Below are 17,679 nucleotides of genomic sequence, written 5' to 3' on the forward strand. Positions count from 1 at the left end.
AGCTTCTTAACTTCATTCCTTATTGTCATGTCCCTTTTTCCATCATAATAGTATCCATCAATGACTTTGCATGAGATCTCTTGGAACTTGATCAGATCTTGAAGCGTAATGTGGTCTACGAACATCTTGCAGCATGTATTGGAACTTCTGGCAACATGTAAGTCAGGGTTGATGTCAGGATTGACGACAATCAATGGGAATGCTGAGTTCTTACCGATCGACAAGATCTCGATCTGACAGTAAAATCCTGAGATGAACTTTTCCTTTGTTGGTTCAGCTTGGTCATCATCAAAGAGATGCTCCAACAAGTATTCACTGCTCTTCATCTCTTCTGTCATAACTTTTGGAATTCCTTCTAAACAGTAAAGTCTAGCAATTGCTGATGGATACAATGATACAGCATCGAAGTCAGTGATGAGTTCTCCTTCATTGTATTGCTTCTTGTTCTCAGCTAGCATGCATCTTCCTCCTTGAATACACTTGGAAATATATTCACGAGGTTTTCCTGCAAGATCAAAGAGATTACCGTTCTTCCAATATACTCTCTTCTCAAAGAGTTTGTTTGAGATAGAACTTATTGAAACATAATCATAAGCATCTATTTCAAACTCAGTCATGAGGTCATTGCGGAACTTAAGAAAGCCATCTCGTAAAATGCGTACATCTTGACCGCAATAGAATGACGAATAAACTTCCATGTCAAAGTGTTCATCATCAATCTTGCAATCTTCAATCTTCTCAATGTTCTCATTAAAAGCTTCAATATCTTTGACATGATTCATGGCATCATCGATGTTACCAACTTTAGTTGTATTAACTAACTCTTCCGTGTAGTAATTATATGGGAAAACTTCTTTTTCACCACTAGTGAGGTGAAACATTTCAGGGAATCTTTCCAACTTAGTTGAGATGATTGCATAAGAGTCTTTGAAGCAGAGAAGTTTTCCTTTGTACTTTCCTTGTATCTGCATCGTTTGTGAACCTTTGATGATTGGAGTTCCTGTAATCTCTTCTAACTGAGACATGAGAAAAGTGACATCGTACGATAAGTTGTGGAAATAAACTAAACTCTTATCTGGTAAAGCTTCGAGGAATTTTGACGCACAGTCACTTCCCCAAATTGATGTATAACCATCATCGTCATCTTCCATGAAACAAATGTTGTATGCTTTGTGAATGTTTCCATCAGTTGATGCTTCGAAGTCAGCAAAGAAAACATGTTCTCTTGGGAACTTCATGTCTTTCTTCGTCTCTGAACTCCAATCTTTCTTCATCCTTGCGCAATAACGCTCATTGTATGTGAGGTCAATCATTTCTTCAAGGTTCTCATTATACATCGTTGTGAAGTATGTGCAAAGTTCTCCTGTTCTAATTGGTTCGAAATAATTGTTAGCAAACAAGAGTTCAATGACTTTTGCAAGTGGTGTAACTAACTTTGAGTTAATTGCATACCTTGTTTCATATCTTCTGTTAACTAACATCTTCTTCTCTAAAGTCCAATCCTTGCACAACTTACAAACATCTTCATAGTTCTTGATGAACATTGAACTTATTGGAAGCTTTTCGTTCAACATGTAGTGGTCATACATTAATAAAAGTTCTACTGTCATCTTTGGTTCTTCATCTGGTTCATAAGTATATGAATGATTTGAATACTTCTCGTTGTATTTGATGACATGGAACCTTATTCCTGTTTCTTTGGCAATAACCTTAATCTTTGACATTGGAAAATCTTTGACACGAATGATTTCCCTCATATGATTAATTGTTGCTTCGTCAACACCAGCTTGAATACAAGCGTAGATGAAACATGAATCTTTCATCATCTTCTTTGCTGTCTCTGCATTAAGTTCGTTGAAGATCTGATACCTCTCTAAGTTAATAGGTAATTTGCATGTCCATGTCCAAAGCTGACCATTACGTGACCTGTTTCTCTTCTTTGAATGGTTTTGTTTGATGATCTTGAGTGCGATCTTTTCTTGACCTGCTGCTCTCATCGTATCTAACATAACTTGTTCTTCAGCTGTGAGTTTATATGGTGTGTACGTTCCTTTTCTCAAAGCAGAAGCATCAACATCTGAATAAGCTGTATAGTCAAAGATCTCGATCTTCCTTAACGAAGGAATACTACAAAGGAAGAAGTCATAGTTTGATTCAAGGACTTTAGATGCTAATTCTTGTACTTCTGCTATTGGAGCTTCATTAAGTAACTGATGAACTAATGATCCCATTGTATTGATGTTCAAATGACGCAAAATGTTTCTCTTCTCATCAAAGTCGTAATAGAATGTCCACTTCTGTTTGAAAAGGTCTATCTGTCCAATGAACTTTGCCATAACTCTTGGAAACATCTTGTTGAAGTAATCTTTTCCTCTTGGACTGTATTGGTCAATGTTAAACATAATGAATCTTTCTCCTGCTTTAGTTATTGGGTCTAACCATTTCTCATCAGGAAGTTTTTGACCATTAATGTTCTTAACAACGTAAAAGGCATTCTGTATTTCTTTGTATGCTAATTCGCTCTCATCAATCTTTGGTGGAGGGTCTGAGTATATTGGTTGCATCTCCATTAACGCTCTATTATGAGATCTCTGATCGTGATCTAAAGCAACTGGGGAACTTGAGGCTGGAACACTCATGATACCATTGTAGTCATCATAGAAGCTCTTAGCATTCTTGAAAATATCTGCTACACTTCCTGTACCTCCTTGATTCTTAATTGCCAGAGCTAATTTATTGGTAATGTCTTTAGCTTTCTTAGGCATTTTGATCCCAAACATATCAAGCATACCTTTCTTATCTTCTGGTGAAAGGTTATTAACTAATCCTTTTATAGCATTGAGCATGTTGGTCTTTTATAACCGATAAAAAAATATACGTTATTTTTTTAATCGTCATCGTAATCATAATCGTACGAAGATTCTGTATCATTGGTTTCTCTAACTTCTGGCTTATCTGGTTTAATCTCTATCACCATAAACATTGGTGACAATAATCGTACAGGCTGATCTTGGAAGTCAACTAAAGTAAACGTAACATTAGTTAGTTCCCAAGGAAATGCATCTATCCATGGTGAGGATTCCTTACATATAAGAGGTTTACCAGGTATCCAGAACTCATTGATGTTATAACATGTAGATCTGTACATGATCTTTCTTCGATCATCAACTTGGTCAATATTATTGAACCCAGAGATGACAGACATTGATGAACGAAGATATAACTGATACCCGAAGTTGAACATAGGTGGTTTTGGCATTTTTAGTTCATTATCTGATATAATAGGTAGTTCTATTCCATATGCACCTAAAATAAGTCTTGCTCTATGTGAAGCATCTAATAAACAGACTTGACAAGTAACATCATATAGTGTTGTAAATTTAAGTTGATTCGTAGCACTCAGTGAAACTGTTACATTATGTTGACCTTTTTTCATGTTATAATAATCAAACTGTTTTGTTACAATCTCTTGTAGTTTTGATACAATAGTATCCATATCAAATGAAAGAGCTGACTTAAATGTACACACCTTTGGATCTTTATGTGAGTCTATCTGTAAGACAAAATAATCTGTTTCGTCACAAACAATAAAGTTCGCCATAGTACTGACACTTTTTACTCTCATCTTTATCTTACTTGGATGTCCCATGTTAGGATCTGCTTGAAACTGTATTGTCCCGTAGTTATTAGGATCAGTCAATTGTAGATAATACATCATTTTTATACGTAGTAAAAGAATGAGTGTTGTTCCATATGCTTATGAATGTTATAAGTCTAGCGTACTTCAATATAAAGAATATACTCTCAGGATTACTGATAATGCTTTAGTCATACATAAAGAAGGTGCTGATGATGAAGACATTACCATTGGTCCTGGTATATTACCTATCGAGCAACCAGATGGTACAATTGTTGAAACAGACATAAGTCAATACCTTCAAGAGTTGCAGAATCGTGTGACAAGAGTTGAGAATAATTACTTAGATGCTCCATTCTTCAGAACTGATAAGGACTATATGTTTTCATGTATGGCGAGTAATGGTTTGCAAGAAACTCGAGAGATAAATATTAATGAAGCATTAGAGACTATATAGGGTGTCCAAAGGTGCGTTTAGCACAGCGCTCTATATGAGACTATTAAAGGAGATATATGCTGATTATAAATATATAATAAAAAATATGAATATATGTATATGATGAGTATGTTGTATTTTGGCGCCATGCCGGGATATAAAATGAATTTTGAGACAAGAGGCGGTTTCGCGGGAAATTTTGGCGGGATTTTTTTCATTTTTTTAATGAATCATAAAGAAAACATCCTCGCTCTTGCAAAAAAATGCAAAGACTGTAAAAAAATCTACGAGACATTGGTAAAATGCTTCGGTATGGATGCTCCTAGCTATTCCACTGTAACGTATCATGTTAGGATGTATCACTTCATGAACAAAAAGGCGCCCATCATAAAAATTGACAAAAAATCGCCGGATCAAAGAAAAATCAAAGCAATTCTTCAAGCGCTAGATGAAGACCCAAGAGCATCACTCAGAAGGATAGAGGAGATGACAAAGATACCACGTACAACAGTCAGTTATTATCTGCACAATTATTTGAACTACAAACTAGCGTATACACGTTGGGTTCCGCACAACCTTAATTCAGTTCAAAAAAAATCTAGAGTCCAATCTTCGAAAGAGCTCCTCTCTATATTGGGTGCGTATCAATCCAAGAAGTTTCGCTTTTTAGTAACAGGGGACGAGTCTTAGTTTCAATATGCAACAGAAGTCAAAATCATGTGGATCCCGAAGGATGAAAATCCGCAAACATTCCCGAAGAAAAAAATTGACACACCAATGATGATGTTGTCGGTTTTTTGGGGCGTGAATGGCATCATCGCAATTGATATTCTTCAAAAACCTAATACGATGAATGCTCAGTATCTAATTGACAATGTTCTTACTCAAATTATCAATTCTGATGAGTTTGAGAAATCCAAACAACAAAAACAAAAGTTTGCAATTCATTTTGATAATTCAAGAGTTTACAAAAGTCATAAGGTAATGAATTACTTGGTGGAAAACAATGTCAAAGTTGTTCCAAACCCAATTTATTCACCTGATATTGCACCCTCTGACTTTTATTTATTCGGCACGCTAAAAAAGAGAGCTGAAGGACGCGAATTCGCGAGTCCAGATGATCTTGAAAATTTTGTAAGAGAGCAATTTGAGCAATTTTCTCATGATGATTTAAAGCGTGTCTTTGAAGCCTGGATCGATCGCTGCGAACGCGTGATTGAATCCAATGGTGATTATATTTAAATAAACTTTATATATATGTAACTTGTTTATTTCTATTCGCAGTATTCAGGTTTGTGCTAAACACACCTTTGGACACCCTATAATATATCATGTCAAACGGTTATTATCGATTGACCATGGAGTTCATTTTGACCCAAGGTCTACACTGTTCAATATACCAATGATTGAAAACAGTCATTTAACATTTAAAGAAGATACATTGTATAATGCTTTAAACGCAGCATTTGCTTATATATTAGGTCATGAACAAGTACAAAATAGTGGTATTGCAATATACTTAGATAAAGTTATGTTAAAGAAACCATTGACATTCACAGAAGATGGACCAAAAGCAACTGGTATTGTTGGTGATGGAACATTATTGACGAAAGAATACTTAACAAGTCATGCTGGAGAATTTTTCTCCACTAATGATAGTATCAGTACAACACCAAAAGTTATTTTATTGAAGAAACCAATCACATTTGATGCTGAAGGAAAGACAAAAGCAACTCGTATAGCTGGCGATGGAGTTCTTCTGACTAAGGAATACTTGAAGAAAAATATCAATGACTTCGTTGAAGTTGTCAAAGATAAAGAATCTGGTCTTAGATTCAATCCTTTATCATTCATCTTTGACATAGCAAACGCCGGAGCTACTGCAGCCTCATGGATATCATTACAAGGTCAAATTAATGCATTATGGACTTTTATTGGTGCAAGAGATGGTATTCAAACAGTCACTGCAGCTTTAGAGTTAATACCTGGTGGTAAAGGTGGTTTTGCTCTAGGTTTCAAAAATCTTGTTACTACTGTATTGATAAACGCTAAATCTGCTGTAGGTTTTACCATACATAACGCGAGAATGTATTGGCAATTAGGTACTGCTTGGTTACGTGCAATACCAAGAGATGCAGATGATAAGAAAGAAGATCAAGTTGACCTTAATGTTCCAACTGTTATTTTTAAACTTCGTGAATTATATCCATCATTTGTAGAATTCATCAAGAGTGTAAATGATTCAATCAGTATTAATAGTATTACTTTAGATAAAGAGTTTCAAGGGATAGATTACATCTTTTGTTCGCTTGCTGAATTAGCGAAGAAAGTTGAGGAGAACAAAAATAATGGAGGAAGAACTGCACTTAAGATTGCAGACAAAGCTGACAAAAGTTATGTTGACGAAGAGATACGTAAAGTTGTATCTAAAGAATATACTTTACCACAGTCTGTCATACTTAAGACAATCAAAGGTCCAGAGAAAGATATGTACCCAGGTGATGGTACAACAGTTAAAGTTAATGAAAGAGTTTCATTCCCATCTGGTATTGATACAAAAGAAGTATATATTAATGGTGAAAACATCAATACAACATTGATTCCTTTGAAAAATAATGAGTTCACTGAACCTTTGACAGTTAAATCAATTCGTTCAAGAGAAGACAAACCTGTTATAATCAATAAAATAGGAGCTGATAATGACCAACCAGTTCAAATCAAGAAAATAAGAGCAGACGACATAATATTGAACTATACCCTTGGTTCAAGTGCACCTTTAGAGAATCCAAGCACTAGCGTAAAAGACACGCTTAACAGTTTAGATAACAGTTGCAGGAACATTGAAGGTCATGTCAGAAACTTTGAAACACATGAGCTACCAACAATGTTAGATAAGAAAGCTGACAAAACTTATGTGGATGCAGAACTAACAACGAAATTTTGGAAACCAGATAAAATGACATTTACAACAGAAATTATAAATGGTGAACCAGCAACTCCATTTGAATTTGTTAGAGGTCTTCAACCAGATACTTTTGAATTTTTCTTGGATAATTCTATTGAACTAACATTACATTATAAAAGTGGAACAAATGCAACATTTCATCCGGGAGATACATTCCAAATGGTATTTAATGACATAAGTTCTTTAGAATATGTTTATAGAGCTATGAGCATATATGATTTAATATATCCTATAGGAGCTGTTTATACGTCTATGAATCCAATAAATCCAAACACTTTATTTGGTGGTAGATGGTATGAAAGTTAGTATACATATCTTCAGTACGGTGGCACTGCGCGCCATCTTACCGAAGATATGTCAATCTGACACTTTACAAAACCGCTAACGTATATTTTACATCACAGATGCAATATTTCTAATAACCTTAAACTATTTCTGCCACGTAAAGTATTTATCACATAAACCACCTCATCTCACCTCTCTGTACGTTATATATTGTGCGCAGGTCATTGCCCATGGCAACTCCCCGCGACACAATGCACGTGCATGAAAAAAATAAACGTTCTCACTAACGTTCTCACTAACGTTCCCACTAAGGTTCTCATTTACAAAAGTATTGCAGCGCTTCCCATTGCTGTGCTTCACACAATAGTTCATATTCTTCAGTGTCCCTAGCTGTCCCTCCTTTTTATATAACTCCATGACATTTATAATCTCGCGAAACTTAACAGGTAGCATAACAGATTAAAATCAGATGAGGTTTTGAACCAAAATTTCTAAGCAACGTTGTCAAGGATTTTGAGGAACTAGGGACAGAGTGTGGCAAAGTCCAAGATTTAATTTATCTTCATCTGTTTCATCAGCTATCTCATCTAATATGCCAATATTTTATTCATAACTCGTGGCAAACTCACTAACTTTCATTATGTTCATCTGCATGCTTCATCTGATAGAAAGTATGACTTTCATTAACTCTGTGAGATAATGAAAACTACTAGGGACAGAGACCATGGCAAAGTTTATGACTTTCATTATTTCCAGAACTTAATGAAAACTACTAGGGACAGAGACCATGGCAAAGTTCATGATTTAATTTATTCTCTCACTAACAACAACCACAAACTCCAACACTAACGACAAGTACTAACCTCAACACAAATGACAAACACTAACAACAACCACAAACTCCAACACTAACGACAAGTACTAACCTCAACACAAATGACAAACACTAACAACAAACACAAACTCCAACACTAACGACAAGTACTAACCTCAACACAAATGACAAACACTAACAACAAACACAAACTCCAACACTAACGACAAAAATAAATGTCCTCACTTCTTAACAAAGTAATATGTGCTTCTTACACCACCATAGCTCAAACGTTTCTTTTCAAACATCGATTGAAACTTATTTTGAGCCATTGGCTTTAGTCTCTTTTTCTTCAAATACGCCAAGAAATCTTCTTCACATCTTTTCACTTCATAGCCTTCTTTAAACTCCTCCTTGTTAAGTTCTATGAAATCCTTTATCTCATTCTTTGTTGCAATGGCTTCTTCACAAACGACATCGTGAACTATTTCATCATTGTTCTCATGTATGACCTCCTCACTGTTCTCATGAACTATTTCATCATTGTTCTCATGAACGACCTCCTCACTGTTCTCATGAACTATTTCAACACTGTTCTCATGAACGACCTCCTCACTGTTCTCATGAACTATTTCAACACTGTTCTCATGAACGACCTCCTCACTGTTCTCATGAACTATTTCATCATTGTTCTCATGAACGACCTCCTCACTGTTCTCATGAACTATTTCAACATTGTTCTCATGTATGACCTCCTCACTGTTCTCATGAACTATTTCAACACTGTTCTCATGTATGACCTCCTCACTGTTCTCATGAACTATTTCATCATTGTTCTCATGTATGACCTCCTCACTGTTCTCATGAACTATTTCATCATTGTTCTCATGAACGACCTCCTCACTGTTCTCATGAACTATTTCAACACTGTTCTCATGTATGACCTCCTCACTGTTCTCATGAACTATTTCATCATTGTTCTCATGTATGACCTCCTCACTGTTCTCATGAACTATTTCATCATTGTTCTCATGTATGACCTCCTCACTGTCTTTCATAAGCGTTTCAAAGTCTCCTTTACTCATTACTTCAATCTCATGCTGTTCACAGTAGTACTTAAACTCACTGTATATGTCTTTGTTGTATGTTATATTGCTTCCCATGTACTCCATGAATTTTTCAAGCACTTCCTCATAATTCACTGTTTCTTTCTTTCCACGACCTTCTAATATCATACTTGCTTCGTAAATATAACTTCTTGCAGAACCGTCTCGCTTTCTACTTCTCTTCACAAATTCTCTCATCTTGCCACCAAATACATTTGAACTACATGCAAAGAATTCATTCTCCTTCGCAAATTCTTTATATCTTCTGTAGCACTCTGTACAATTCCATCCGGATACAAACTTTTCATAGAACTCCTCGTAAAACATTTGGTAAGGTGTTTTGTTCATTTCGATGAGTTCTTGTTTAGCCCTGGTGAATGGTATCTTCCTTACATCAAATTCACTTAAATCTTTCCTCATGAAGTACGTCAGTAAGTTTGAATAAAATTCTTCATTAAAGCTTTCAATGAGATTTGAGAAATATTCGTAATTTCCTTTGTATCTGCTGCTTACGTCAATGACAACAAATCTTCTGTCGTCTTTGTCAATCTTTACTGAGTTGAAGTTGTTAGATATCATGATGATATTACAAACATTCTCTATCTTTCTTACTGGCTGACACTTCTGATTTAAGTCCAACTGAGTCTCTGTTACTATTGACTTTAGTGCGTCGTGGTTCATGACCTTAGACGTATCGCATGAGCTTAGTTCATTGCATACGATGAGCTTCATGTTCTCAATAGCAGCATTGAATCTACCAACCACATTCTCTATTGCCGCTATATTATTGTTGGCGTACTTGCTAATGAGCTCGCATAGAACATTACTAAGTACATTCTTACCAGTTCCTTGCTTTCCTATTAACAAAAGTACTGTTCCAGTCTTTCCACAAGGATTTTGAACGATGTAGGCGAACCAGTTCAAAACATACTCATAAAGCTCTTCATCCTCATTACATATGACATCGTGAACATGTTTCAAATATCCTTCAATAACGCTTTCATCTACTTCATTCAGTACCTCATACTCATATCCTCTGAAATAGCTGTAAATGTCATCTCTTTCGTCAAAGAATCTCATGCCTAACTTCATAAGATAGTTCTTGTTCTGACCCGCTTCATAAATCATCAGTGCGTTCACATCCTTCTCCTCAATACGTCCTACATAAACACTCTTCATGAGCTTATTGAATTCCTTGCTATCTACTGACACAAGTGTTGTTGTGTCTCGTATTCCATCATAATCTTTCACTAGATATGTCATACGTGCTCCGTCAATAACAACAACACATCTTCTTAAGTCATTTATAACACTAGCTATGTCAATACCTTCTTCACTCATGTACTTATTTCTTCTCAAGTCCTTTAGTGTGAAAGTGTCTCTAAGTTCTATTTCAAGCAATTCATTTACACATCCTTTGCAATACTTCTCTATAAAATATTTCTGTCGTTCTTTACTAAGTTTCTTAACAGCTCTGAAGAACCATGTGTTTTGACTCAAACATCCTTCACAACTTCTCTCATTCATTCCTAGTTCTTTCATGTCATTATCTTCAACCTCTATGGTCTCATTGACTAAGGTCAAAGGGTTCTTAGTCATTGCTGGTCTTATCTGAAACAATGTTTGTGCAACAGGTTTAACTAGTTCAGCAACATCCTTCCTTAATATGAATAGCTGTTTCCACTCATCTTTGCTAACAGTTCTTTCATAACCACTGACAGTAATGATTTCATTTGCTGACCTTAGACACTTATGTTCTATCATTTGTATTGCTTTTGTGTAAGGCTTTCGTGAGCATAGGTTGTATATGTCATTCCTGCAATGTTCATTCATGCCAATAGTACTAAATCCTTTCTTTGCTGTTGAGTGCATAATATCCATTAGTTCCTGTGTTCGTATTGCTGTCTCATAAAATACAACAAGACCTTTGTCATCTATGACGTACTTACCGAAAACATTGCTTATATTCTTTAACCATGAAATAACATCCTCATTCATGCTGTCAAACATGAAGTAAGGTCTTACATACTCTTCACTTATAAGATACTCCACAAAGTACTTGTTAAGCTCTATGTCCTCGTGAGCGATTTCATTAGGTTTGATATTAGTTCCTTTTGTCATTGCTGTCATGTACTTCACTCTCATAGTTCCTTTCAATAGCGTAAAAGTACTTCATTGTTTCATAACTGCTCTAAATTCTGTTCAAAATTCGTACAACATAAATTTTTAAAATTAGTGAAAGAACATGAGCGAAACAACAACATCTAACATTACAGAAGAAGTCAATGACAATGCCGATGAAAACATTACAGAAGGAGCTAGTGAAAATATTGACGAGTTCAGTGAGGAAGAAGATATTGAGGACGTCAATGAGAACGTTAGTGGGGAACAAACTCAATGGGAAACATTGAGAAATCATGAAGATTATGAGATTTGTACGACATATCCTTTTACTATTCGTCGAAAGAAAGACAAACATATTATGAGTGAATGCTTAAATAATTATGGTTATATTGTGCTTAGTTTAAACAACAAAATGTACTTAAAGCATAGAATTATTGCAGAACAATGGATTGAAAATCCAAACAATTTGAAAGAAATAGACCATATAAATCATGATAGAACGGACAACAGAATCTCAAACCTTCGTTGGTGTTCTAGATCTGAAAACAATAGAAATAAAAACAAGTATGGCGATATAGTTTATGAGTTCGTTGATGAAATATCTGACGAAGTTGTTGAAATAACCGCTTATGGTAAGCATTCGTTTGAGTTCTACTACTATGTTGAGAATGAGGACGCATTCTATTATTATACAGGTCTTAACTATCGAAAACTTCATATAAACTTTACAAAAACAGGTGCTGCTTATGTTTGTATGATAGATACAGAAAACAAGAGTGTAATCTTATTCATAAACAAATTCAAACGCTTGTACGGCTTCATGTAGGACAAACATTATTTTTCAACACTAACGCCAACACGTAGGACAAACATTCATGACTAACATTACTGTATAACATAAATGTTTTGTCATGACTTCGTCGTAAATGTTTTGTCAAAACTTCATCGTAATGAACGTAAATCTTTTGTCATGATTTCTTCCCTCGGTTTTCAGAGGGAAGCAATCATATGAGGAAATTCTTCTAAAAGTTCTTTTGAACGTATATGTTTTGTCATGACTTCATCGTAAATGTTTTGTCAAGACTTCATCGTATATGTTTTGTCATGACTTCTTCGTAAATGTTTTGTCATGATTTCTTCATCGTAAATGTTTTGTCAAGACTTCTTCGTATATGCTTTGTCATGATTTCTTCGTATATGTTTTGTCATGATTTCATCGTAAATGTTTTGTCATGATTTCTTCGTATATGTTTTGTCATGACTTCGTCGTAAATGTTTTGTCATGACTTCATCGTAAATGTTTTGTGAAGAATATAACAACCGCCTGAATTCAGACGGTTGCTTTTTATACAAAATTCACGCAGGAAAATTCTTGAGTTTTGGTTGAAAGAATACAGTCAAGCCAAAAGTGGCTCGACCTCAAAACAAACATTTTATGAGCTTACTAAGGTGTTATGAATGAATTCAAAGGTATTTGCATACATCCTGACCTCGTTCATTTTGTTGCTGAATGGTGCTCTGTAAAGTATGCATTTTATGTCAAAGATATTATGGACTCCATAGACAAGAAAGTTCATGAGAAGTTAGATGAAGAAGAACTCGAAGATACAGTAGAGAATGCAAAACATTTTGACGAAGTGCAAATCTTCACTTCGTCAAAATGTGATGCAAAACAAGCATTTTATGAGCTTACTAAGGCGTTATGAATGAATTCAAAGGTATTTGCATACATCCTGACCTCGTTCATTTTGTTGCTGAATTTACACCAAAAATAATGTTTAGGGTAGATGGTTTTTAGGTGTCACTACGTCACCATGTCACAAGGTTAATTAACTTCTCTTAAAATTATTGACAACATTACATTTAGACAACAGTCCAGGAAATAAACTTCTTCGTAAATGTTTTGTCATGACTTCTTCGTATATGTTTTGTCAAAACTTCATCGTATATGCTTTGTCATGATTTCTTCGTAAATGTTTTGTCATGACTTCATCGTAAATGTTGTGTCATGATTTCATCGTAAATGTTTTGTCATGATTTCTTCATCGTAAATGCTTTGTCATGACTTCATCGTAAATGCTTTGTCAAACATAAACGTAAATGTTTTGTCATGATTTCATCGAAACTAAACGAGTGGGTCTCATTGACATTTTTGTCACTTTTTATTTGGTCCAATGGAAGGATTCGAGTTCATGCCACTTGCCAGCAAAGAAGATGCAGAAGAGGTTGTTGTTGATGCATTCTATGCGAGCTCACACGTTGACGCATTCCATGCTTACCAGGATGACCTCGAAAAAGAAGGTCGAAAGCTTGGAAAGATCCAAATGTTGCTTGAGTTCTTCCGTGAAAACCTTGCACAGAAGTATGAAAAGAAAGAATAAACAACTAATTATTACTGAGCTAAGCTCATAAATGTAAGTTTTTACTCTGATCAGATCTTAGATCTCGTCGGGATAAGCGGAAAGGATAAAGTTCATGAGCTGGACTTTTGTCTTAGTGAGCGGTACTGCGGTCATGAGTAGTTCGCGCTTGTTTGAGCCACTTGGAACGCGACCCTTCCAATTCCTCATAGATCTCAAGGCAGAGATCGTGAAGAACTCAAGGACAAAGAGTCTTTGAGACTTGGTAAGGAATCCCTCATCATCTCTTTCATCCTAGAGGGTCTTTGTGGATGCTGTGGACTTGATCTCGTCTTCCTCGATCGGATCATTATCATAATCTTCATCACCCTTCTTCCTAAACGTCATCTGCTCTCTCTTGTAGTCATTCCTGAGAGCATTGAGTCCAGCTTCAAGATCTTGTGAGTTCTTTGCAGGTTTGTTGAAAGTTTTCTTTTCCTGCATTTGCTGCATGAGCTGGGTTTGCTGTTGCATCATCTGCATCATCATTGCCATCATATCTGGTGCTGGGGATGCTGGAGCTGGTGTTGAAACGTCTTGGGACATTTGGTCGTCGGTTTAGAACGTTAAGTACCGGCACATTTTGTACTGGCACATAAAGTACCGGCACAAGTTGTACTGACACGTAAAGTACCGGCACATAAAGTACCGGTACAAGTTGTACTGACACGTAAAGTACTGGCACAAGTTGTGCCATTTCTCTCAAATTTGAATACTTTGGCGCGTAAAGTACCGGCACAAGTTGTACTGACACGTAAAGTACTGGCACATAAAGTACCGGCACAAGTTGTACTGACACGTTAAGTACCGGCACATTTTGTACTGGCACATAAAGTACCGGCACAAGTTGTACTGACACGTAAAGTACTGGAACGATAAATACCAGTACTAATTGTCCATGTCTGAACTTCATCCGATCTGTCAGCTTGAGATCAACGAAGTTGTTTCGAATTATCTTCTACATGTCTTCAGTACCAATAGATCAATCCAACTTACAAAAGTTTCAAGACGCCAGATCCAAAGACTTGAAGCTGCAGCAGGAGTAATCCTAAGCTTTGAAGAAGGATTAACCAATAAGAAAGATGTCATTGACTCAAAGCGTGACACACTTGCTGCTTTCTTAACGAAACACCCATGGGTGAACATAGATCTTAAGATACCATACCAAGGACTCGTTGAAACATTCACGATTTACAGACAACTCCTTGACAGACCTGAGCAGAACCTTCTGGTCGAACGTGATGGCACATTAAACCCTACAGACCAGCAGGTTGAGAAAGAAGAAGCTCAAGAGTAAACACATTCATTTACAAACGTCACTTTTTGAATTTTTTTCATGAGTGTTCACGTTAAGATCAATGATGAAAACAAGACTCCATGGGAAGATATCATTGATGACATAGAGAATGACCTTGATGAAAACATGATAGGAGCTCAAACGTCAGTTAAGGTCAAACTTGGTGAAGTTCAAGAAAAGATTTCCGAGATCAATGCAAAAATATCAACACTTAAAGAGGTTGACGTTTATTACAAAGCTTGGAGAGAACTTTAAGCAAACTTGAACGTCAGAACCAAAGTCTCATAGTTGTACTCCAGAAGTTAATCCTCATGCGTAAAGCGTACAATGACTACCTGCATGTTAGAGACTTACCTTCTTATACGAGATCAGATCTCGACTTTTCCGATATCAGTCCAATCCTTATTGATACAACACTTACGATAGCAGAGATGCTTCCTACATACCCAGAGTATGATAACTTACCTCAGCTCTTCGAGTATCTCAAGAAAAAGTTCATGATCTTATTATGCGAGACCATGAAAGGAAGACAAAACACCAGAACAGAACGAGAACAGAGCTTACTAATAGACTTATTATATAATACTAAAGAAATAAAGGAGTTTTTATTCTGACTTAGGTATTTTTGGGAAGAACTGATCTGGATCATATTTGTCATCCACAGGTTTTGGTATCAAAAGTCTCTCTGGTTCTTGGACGTCTGGTACCGGAAATGGTTCCTTTGGTTTCCTAGCTTTTGGGAGATCTAAAATTTTCTTGGTCTCTTTCTTTTGTGTAAGTGTTGTCCATTTTTATCGACAACGAATGTGAGCTTTCCGTCGTCGTCAAAGTTGAATATCTTCGCAAATTCAGTTCCTTCATCAACTATTATCTCTTGATCTTTCTCTTCTCCATTAACAGAAAAAGTGACATATATTACTTCATTGTTTTCTGAGTGTTAGGATTAATTAAACCTCTATCTATAACATGCTTTCTCAGAAAATTTCTCTCCATATCTTTTTGTCAATATCTCTATAAGTTCTTCTGTATAAGATTTATCACTACTGAAGTAAATAGATGGATAATACATGACATCAAAGGTTTCTACAGTATCTTTAAGAGTCCATTCATCTCCATACTGTATAGAATAAGTATGGAAGTATGGAGGATCACATATAAAGAAAACATTGGGAAGATCTTTATACTCATTGAAGAGTATTCTCCAATCTTTATGAACAATAGTTAAACCTTCAAGATAGTCATCTATGTTTTCACCAAATAAGTTAGTATATCTGAGGTATAACACTTTCTTCATTAATGTGTCAAGATCATAGTATTTGTATGCTCCAGAATAGAGAAGACGTGAACATAATGTATCCCAGTCTATGTATGGAGCTTTACTTATAACTTCTCTGACGATCTCTTTCTGATCAGTAGGAATTTTCTCATCTGGCTTAACATTTATTCTCTCCTTAAGTTCCTTAAGTATTTCATTCGTGTCATGAATGTGTTTCAGTCTATCAACGTAGTTATCATAGTCGTTAGCTATGATCGTTGCTTTTGGGAACATAATATGCAACAATGAGAGATATAGAGAGAACCACCAAAGAGGTCAACGAAGACATAATCCCCTTTGATGTCTTTGAGTATGTCGATAAGATCTTTCCTGATCTTAGACTTATTACCTATGAAAGGTAAAGGAGGTTTGGTAAAAATCATTTATATGGTAATAAAAATAAGTGTTTACTTGAGACAATAACCTCTGTTGAGTTTGTAGAACAAGATCAGAAGTACGATCAAGTTCAAAACAACACAAATGGCTAGGATTGCGTTACCAACAATCTTTGTCTTTTCCCAGCAAGACTTCTTCTTTGGTTCATGTGCTGCTTCGACATCACTGTATGGCTCGGACATTAACTTAAAAAGTGTCATGACCACTTCATTTTTGATGAAGTCAACAGCTTATGTCCACTTCCTCCCACAAGCACTTGAGGAACAAGAGAAGGTCATCATTGAATACCTTCAAGCCACTGAGAAGCTCCAAAAGCTTCAAGATCTCCGCGAAGAGTTCAAGTCCCGCTTGAAACAGGAGAACTTACTACAGGAGTACATGCTCATTTTGTACCCATTACTAGATGGCTCCCATTTACCATCAGAGTACACTGCAGCTCTTGATGCACTCAAAGATCTTCGCGATCACCGCCGATCGGTAAAGAAGCCTTCGAGCTCACCATTGAGCAAGCCATCCTCGCCAAGACAATGCAAAGAAGCGGATGCTCGAAGCTCTTGATAAGATCAAGGAGTACGTCGAAACGTTCTAAAATAATTACTTGAGTAAACGATAAGTTTTATTGAGTAAGTCTTGAAACATTTGTGCTTTTGTTCTTGTTTGAACAACCATATTTAACATTAGATAAAAAATTTTTTGGTTAAACAATAACATACTTAAGACATAAATTATACCTACTTATTAACTCAGTATATTGAGCATTATATGCATACTTAAACTCTTGAGCAATATTGTTCTCATCAATGATTCTGATCTGAGCTATTTTTGAGAAAGGTGGTGGAATACCACACATGTGATGTCTGGGTCCAGTATCTATTTCACACTTGAACCCAGTCATTCTGTGAACA

At 35.9% G+C, this 17,679-nt stretch overlaps 11 protein-coding genes and 4 pseudogenes across 15 annotated transcripts, besides 4 other annotated features; 8 read left to right on the forward strand and 7 right to left on the reverse strand.

Moving 5' to 3' along the window:
* Positions 1 to 17,679: part of a mobile genetic element that runs on past both edges of the window.
* On the reverse strand, positions 585 to 1,528 carry TVAGG3_0019540 (annotated as a pseudogene). Its single transcript has one exon. A coding segment is annotated over exon 1 (944 nt).
* TVAGG3_0019550 lies at positions 2,295 to 2,846 on the reverse strand (annotated as a pseudogene). Its single transcript has one exon. A coding segment is annotated over exon 1 (552 nt).
* TVAGG3_0019560 (uncharacterized protein) lies at positions 2,888 to 3,496 on the reverse strand (the record flags this gene model as incomplete). Its single annotated transcript, XM_001305938.2, has 1 exon — positions 2,888 to 3,496. One exon carries the CDS (start codon positions 3,494 to 3,496, stop codon positions 2,888 to 2,890), a length of 609 nt encoding a protein of 202 aa, XP_001305939.2.
* Positions 4,092 to 4,119: a terminal%2Cinverted (terminal inverted repeat of Mariner transposon ID:TVAGG3_0019570).
* Positions 4,092 to 5,395: a mobile genetic element.
* Positions 4,188 to 5,315, forward strand: TVAGG3_0019580 (annotated as a pseudogene). Its single transcript has one exon. A coding segment is annotated over exon 1 (1,128 nt).
* Positions 5,368 to 5,395: a terminal%2Cinverted (terminal inverted repeat of Mariner transposon ID:TVAGG3_0019570).
* Positions 5,476 to 7,344, forward strand: TVAGG3_0019590 (keratin-associated protein family; the record flags this gene model as incomplete). The annotated part of the gene is made up of 1 exon (XM_051220104.1): positions 5,476 to 7,344. The coding sequence occupies one exon, from the start codon at positions 5,476 to 5,478 to the stop codon at positions 7,342 to 7,344; it is 1,869 nt and encodes a 622-aa protein (XP_051105090.1).
* Positions 8,380 to 11,388, reverse strand: TVAGG3_0019600 (uncharacterized protein; the record flags this gene model as incomplete). Its single annotated transcript, XM_051220105.1, has 1 exon — positions 8,380 to 11,388. The coding sequence occupies one exon, from the start codon at positions 11,386 to 11,388 to the stop codon at positions 8,380 to 8,382; it is 3,009 nt and encodes a 1,002-aa protein (XP_051105091.1).
* On the forward strand, positions 11,489 to 12,193 carry TVAGG3_0019610 (His-Me finger endonucleases family; the record flags this gene model as incomplete). The annotated part of the gene is made up of 1 exon (XM_051220106.1): positions 11,489 to 12,193. The coding sequence occupies one exon, from the start codon at positions 11,489 to 11,491 to the stop codon at positions 12,191 to 12,193; it is 705 nt and encodes a 234-aa protein (XP_051105092.1).
* On the forward strand, positions 12,822 to 13,073 carry TVAGG3_0019620 (KilA, N-terminal/APSES-type HTH, DNA-binding family; the record flags this gene model as incomplete). Its single annotated transcript, XM_001305940.1, has 1 exon — positions 12,822 to 13,073. The coding sequence occupies one exon, from the start codon at positions 12,822 to 12,824 to the stop codon at positions 13,071 to 13,073; it is 252 nt and encodes an 83-aa protein (XP_001305941.1).
* TVAGG3_0019630 (uncharacterized protein) lies at positions 13,542 to 13,748 on the forward strand (the record flags this gene model as incomplete). Its single annotated transcript, XM_001305941.1, has 1 exon — positions 13,542 to 13,748. The coding sequence occupies one exon, from the start codon at positions 13,542 to 13,544 to the stop codon at positions 13,746 to 13,748; it is 207 nt and encodes a 68-aa protein (XP_001305942.1).
* Positions 14,022 to 14,312, reverse strand: TVAGG3_0019640 (uncharacterized protein; the record flags this gene model as incomplete). Its single annotated transcript, XM_001305942.1, has 1 exon — positions 14,022 to 14,312. One exon carries the CDS (start codon positions 14,310 to 14,312, stop codon positions 14,022 to 14,024), a length of 291 nt encoding a protein of 96 aa, XP_001305943.1.
* Positions 14,665 to 15,063, forward strand: TVAGG3_0019650 (uncharacterized protein; the record flags this gene model as incomplete). Its single annotated transcript, XM_001305943.1, has 1 exon — positions 14,665 to 15,063. One exon carries the CDS (start codon positions 14,665 to 14,667, stop codon positions 15,061 to 15,063), a length of 399 nt encoding a protein of 132 aa, XP_001305944.1.
* On the forward strand, positions 15,103 to 15,318 carry TVAGG3_0019660 (uncharacterized protein; the record flags this gene model as incomplete). The annotated part of the gene is made up of 1 exon (XM_051220107.1): positions 15,103 to 15,318. One exon carries the CDS (start codon positions 15,103 to 15,105, stop codon positions 15,316 to 15,318), a length of 216 nt encoding a protein of 71 aa, XP_051105093.1.
* On the forward strand, positions 15,375 to 15,677 carry TVAGG3_0019670 (uncharacterized protein; the record flags this gene model as incomplete). The annotated part of the gene is made up of 1 exon (XM_051220108.1): positions 15,375 to 15,677. The coding sequence occupies one exon, from the start codon at positions 15,375 to 15,377 to the stop codon at positions 15,675 to 15,677; it is 303 nt and encodes a 100-aa protein (XP_051105094.1).
* TVAGG3_0019680 lies at positions 15,944 to 16,761 on the reverse strand (annotated as a pseudogene). Its single transcript has one exon. A coding segment is annotated over exon 1 (818 nt).
* Positions 16,786 to 16,956, reverse strand: TVAGG3_0019690 (uncharacterized protein; the record flags this gene model as incomplete). Its single annotated transcript, XM_001305945.2, has 1 exon — positions 16,786 to 16,956. The coding sequence occupies one exon, from the start codon at positions 16,954 to 16,956 to the stop codon at positions 16,786 to 16,788; it is 171 nt and encodes a 56-aa protein (XP_001305946.2).

Source organism: Trichomonas vaginalis, chromosome IV, assembly GCF_026262505.1.
Source record: "Trichomonas vaginalis G3 chromosome IV, whole genome shotgun sequence".
In the NCBI taxonomy this organism is placed as follows: domain Eukaryota; phylum Parabasalia; order Trichomonadida; family Trichomonadidae; genus Trichomonas; species Trichomonas vaginalis.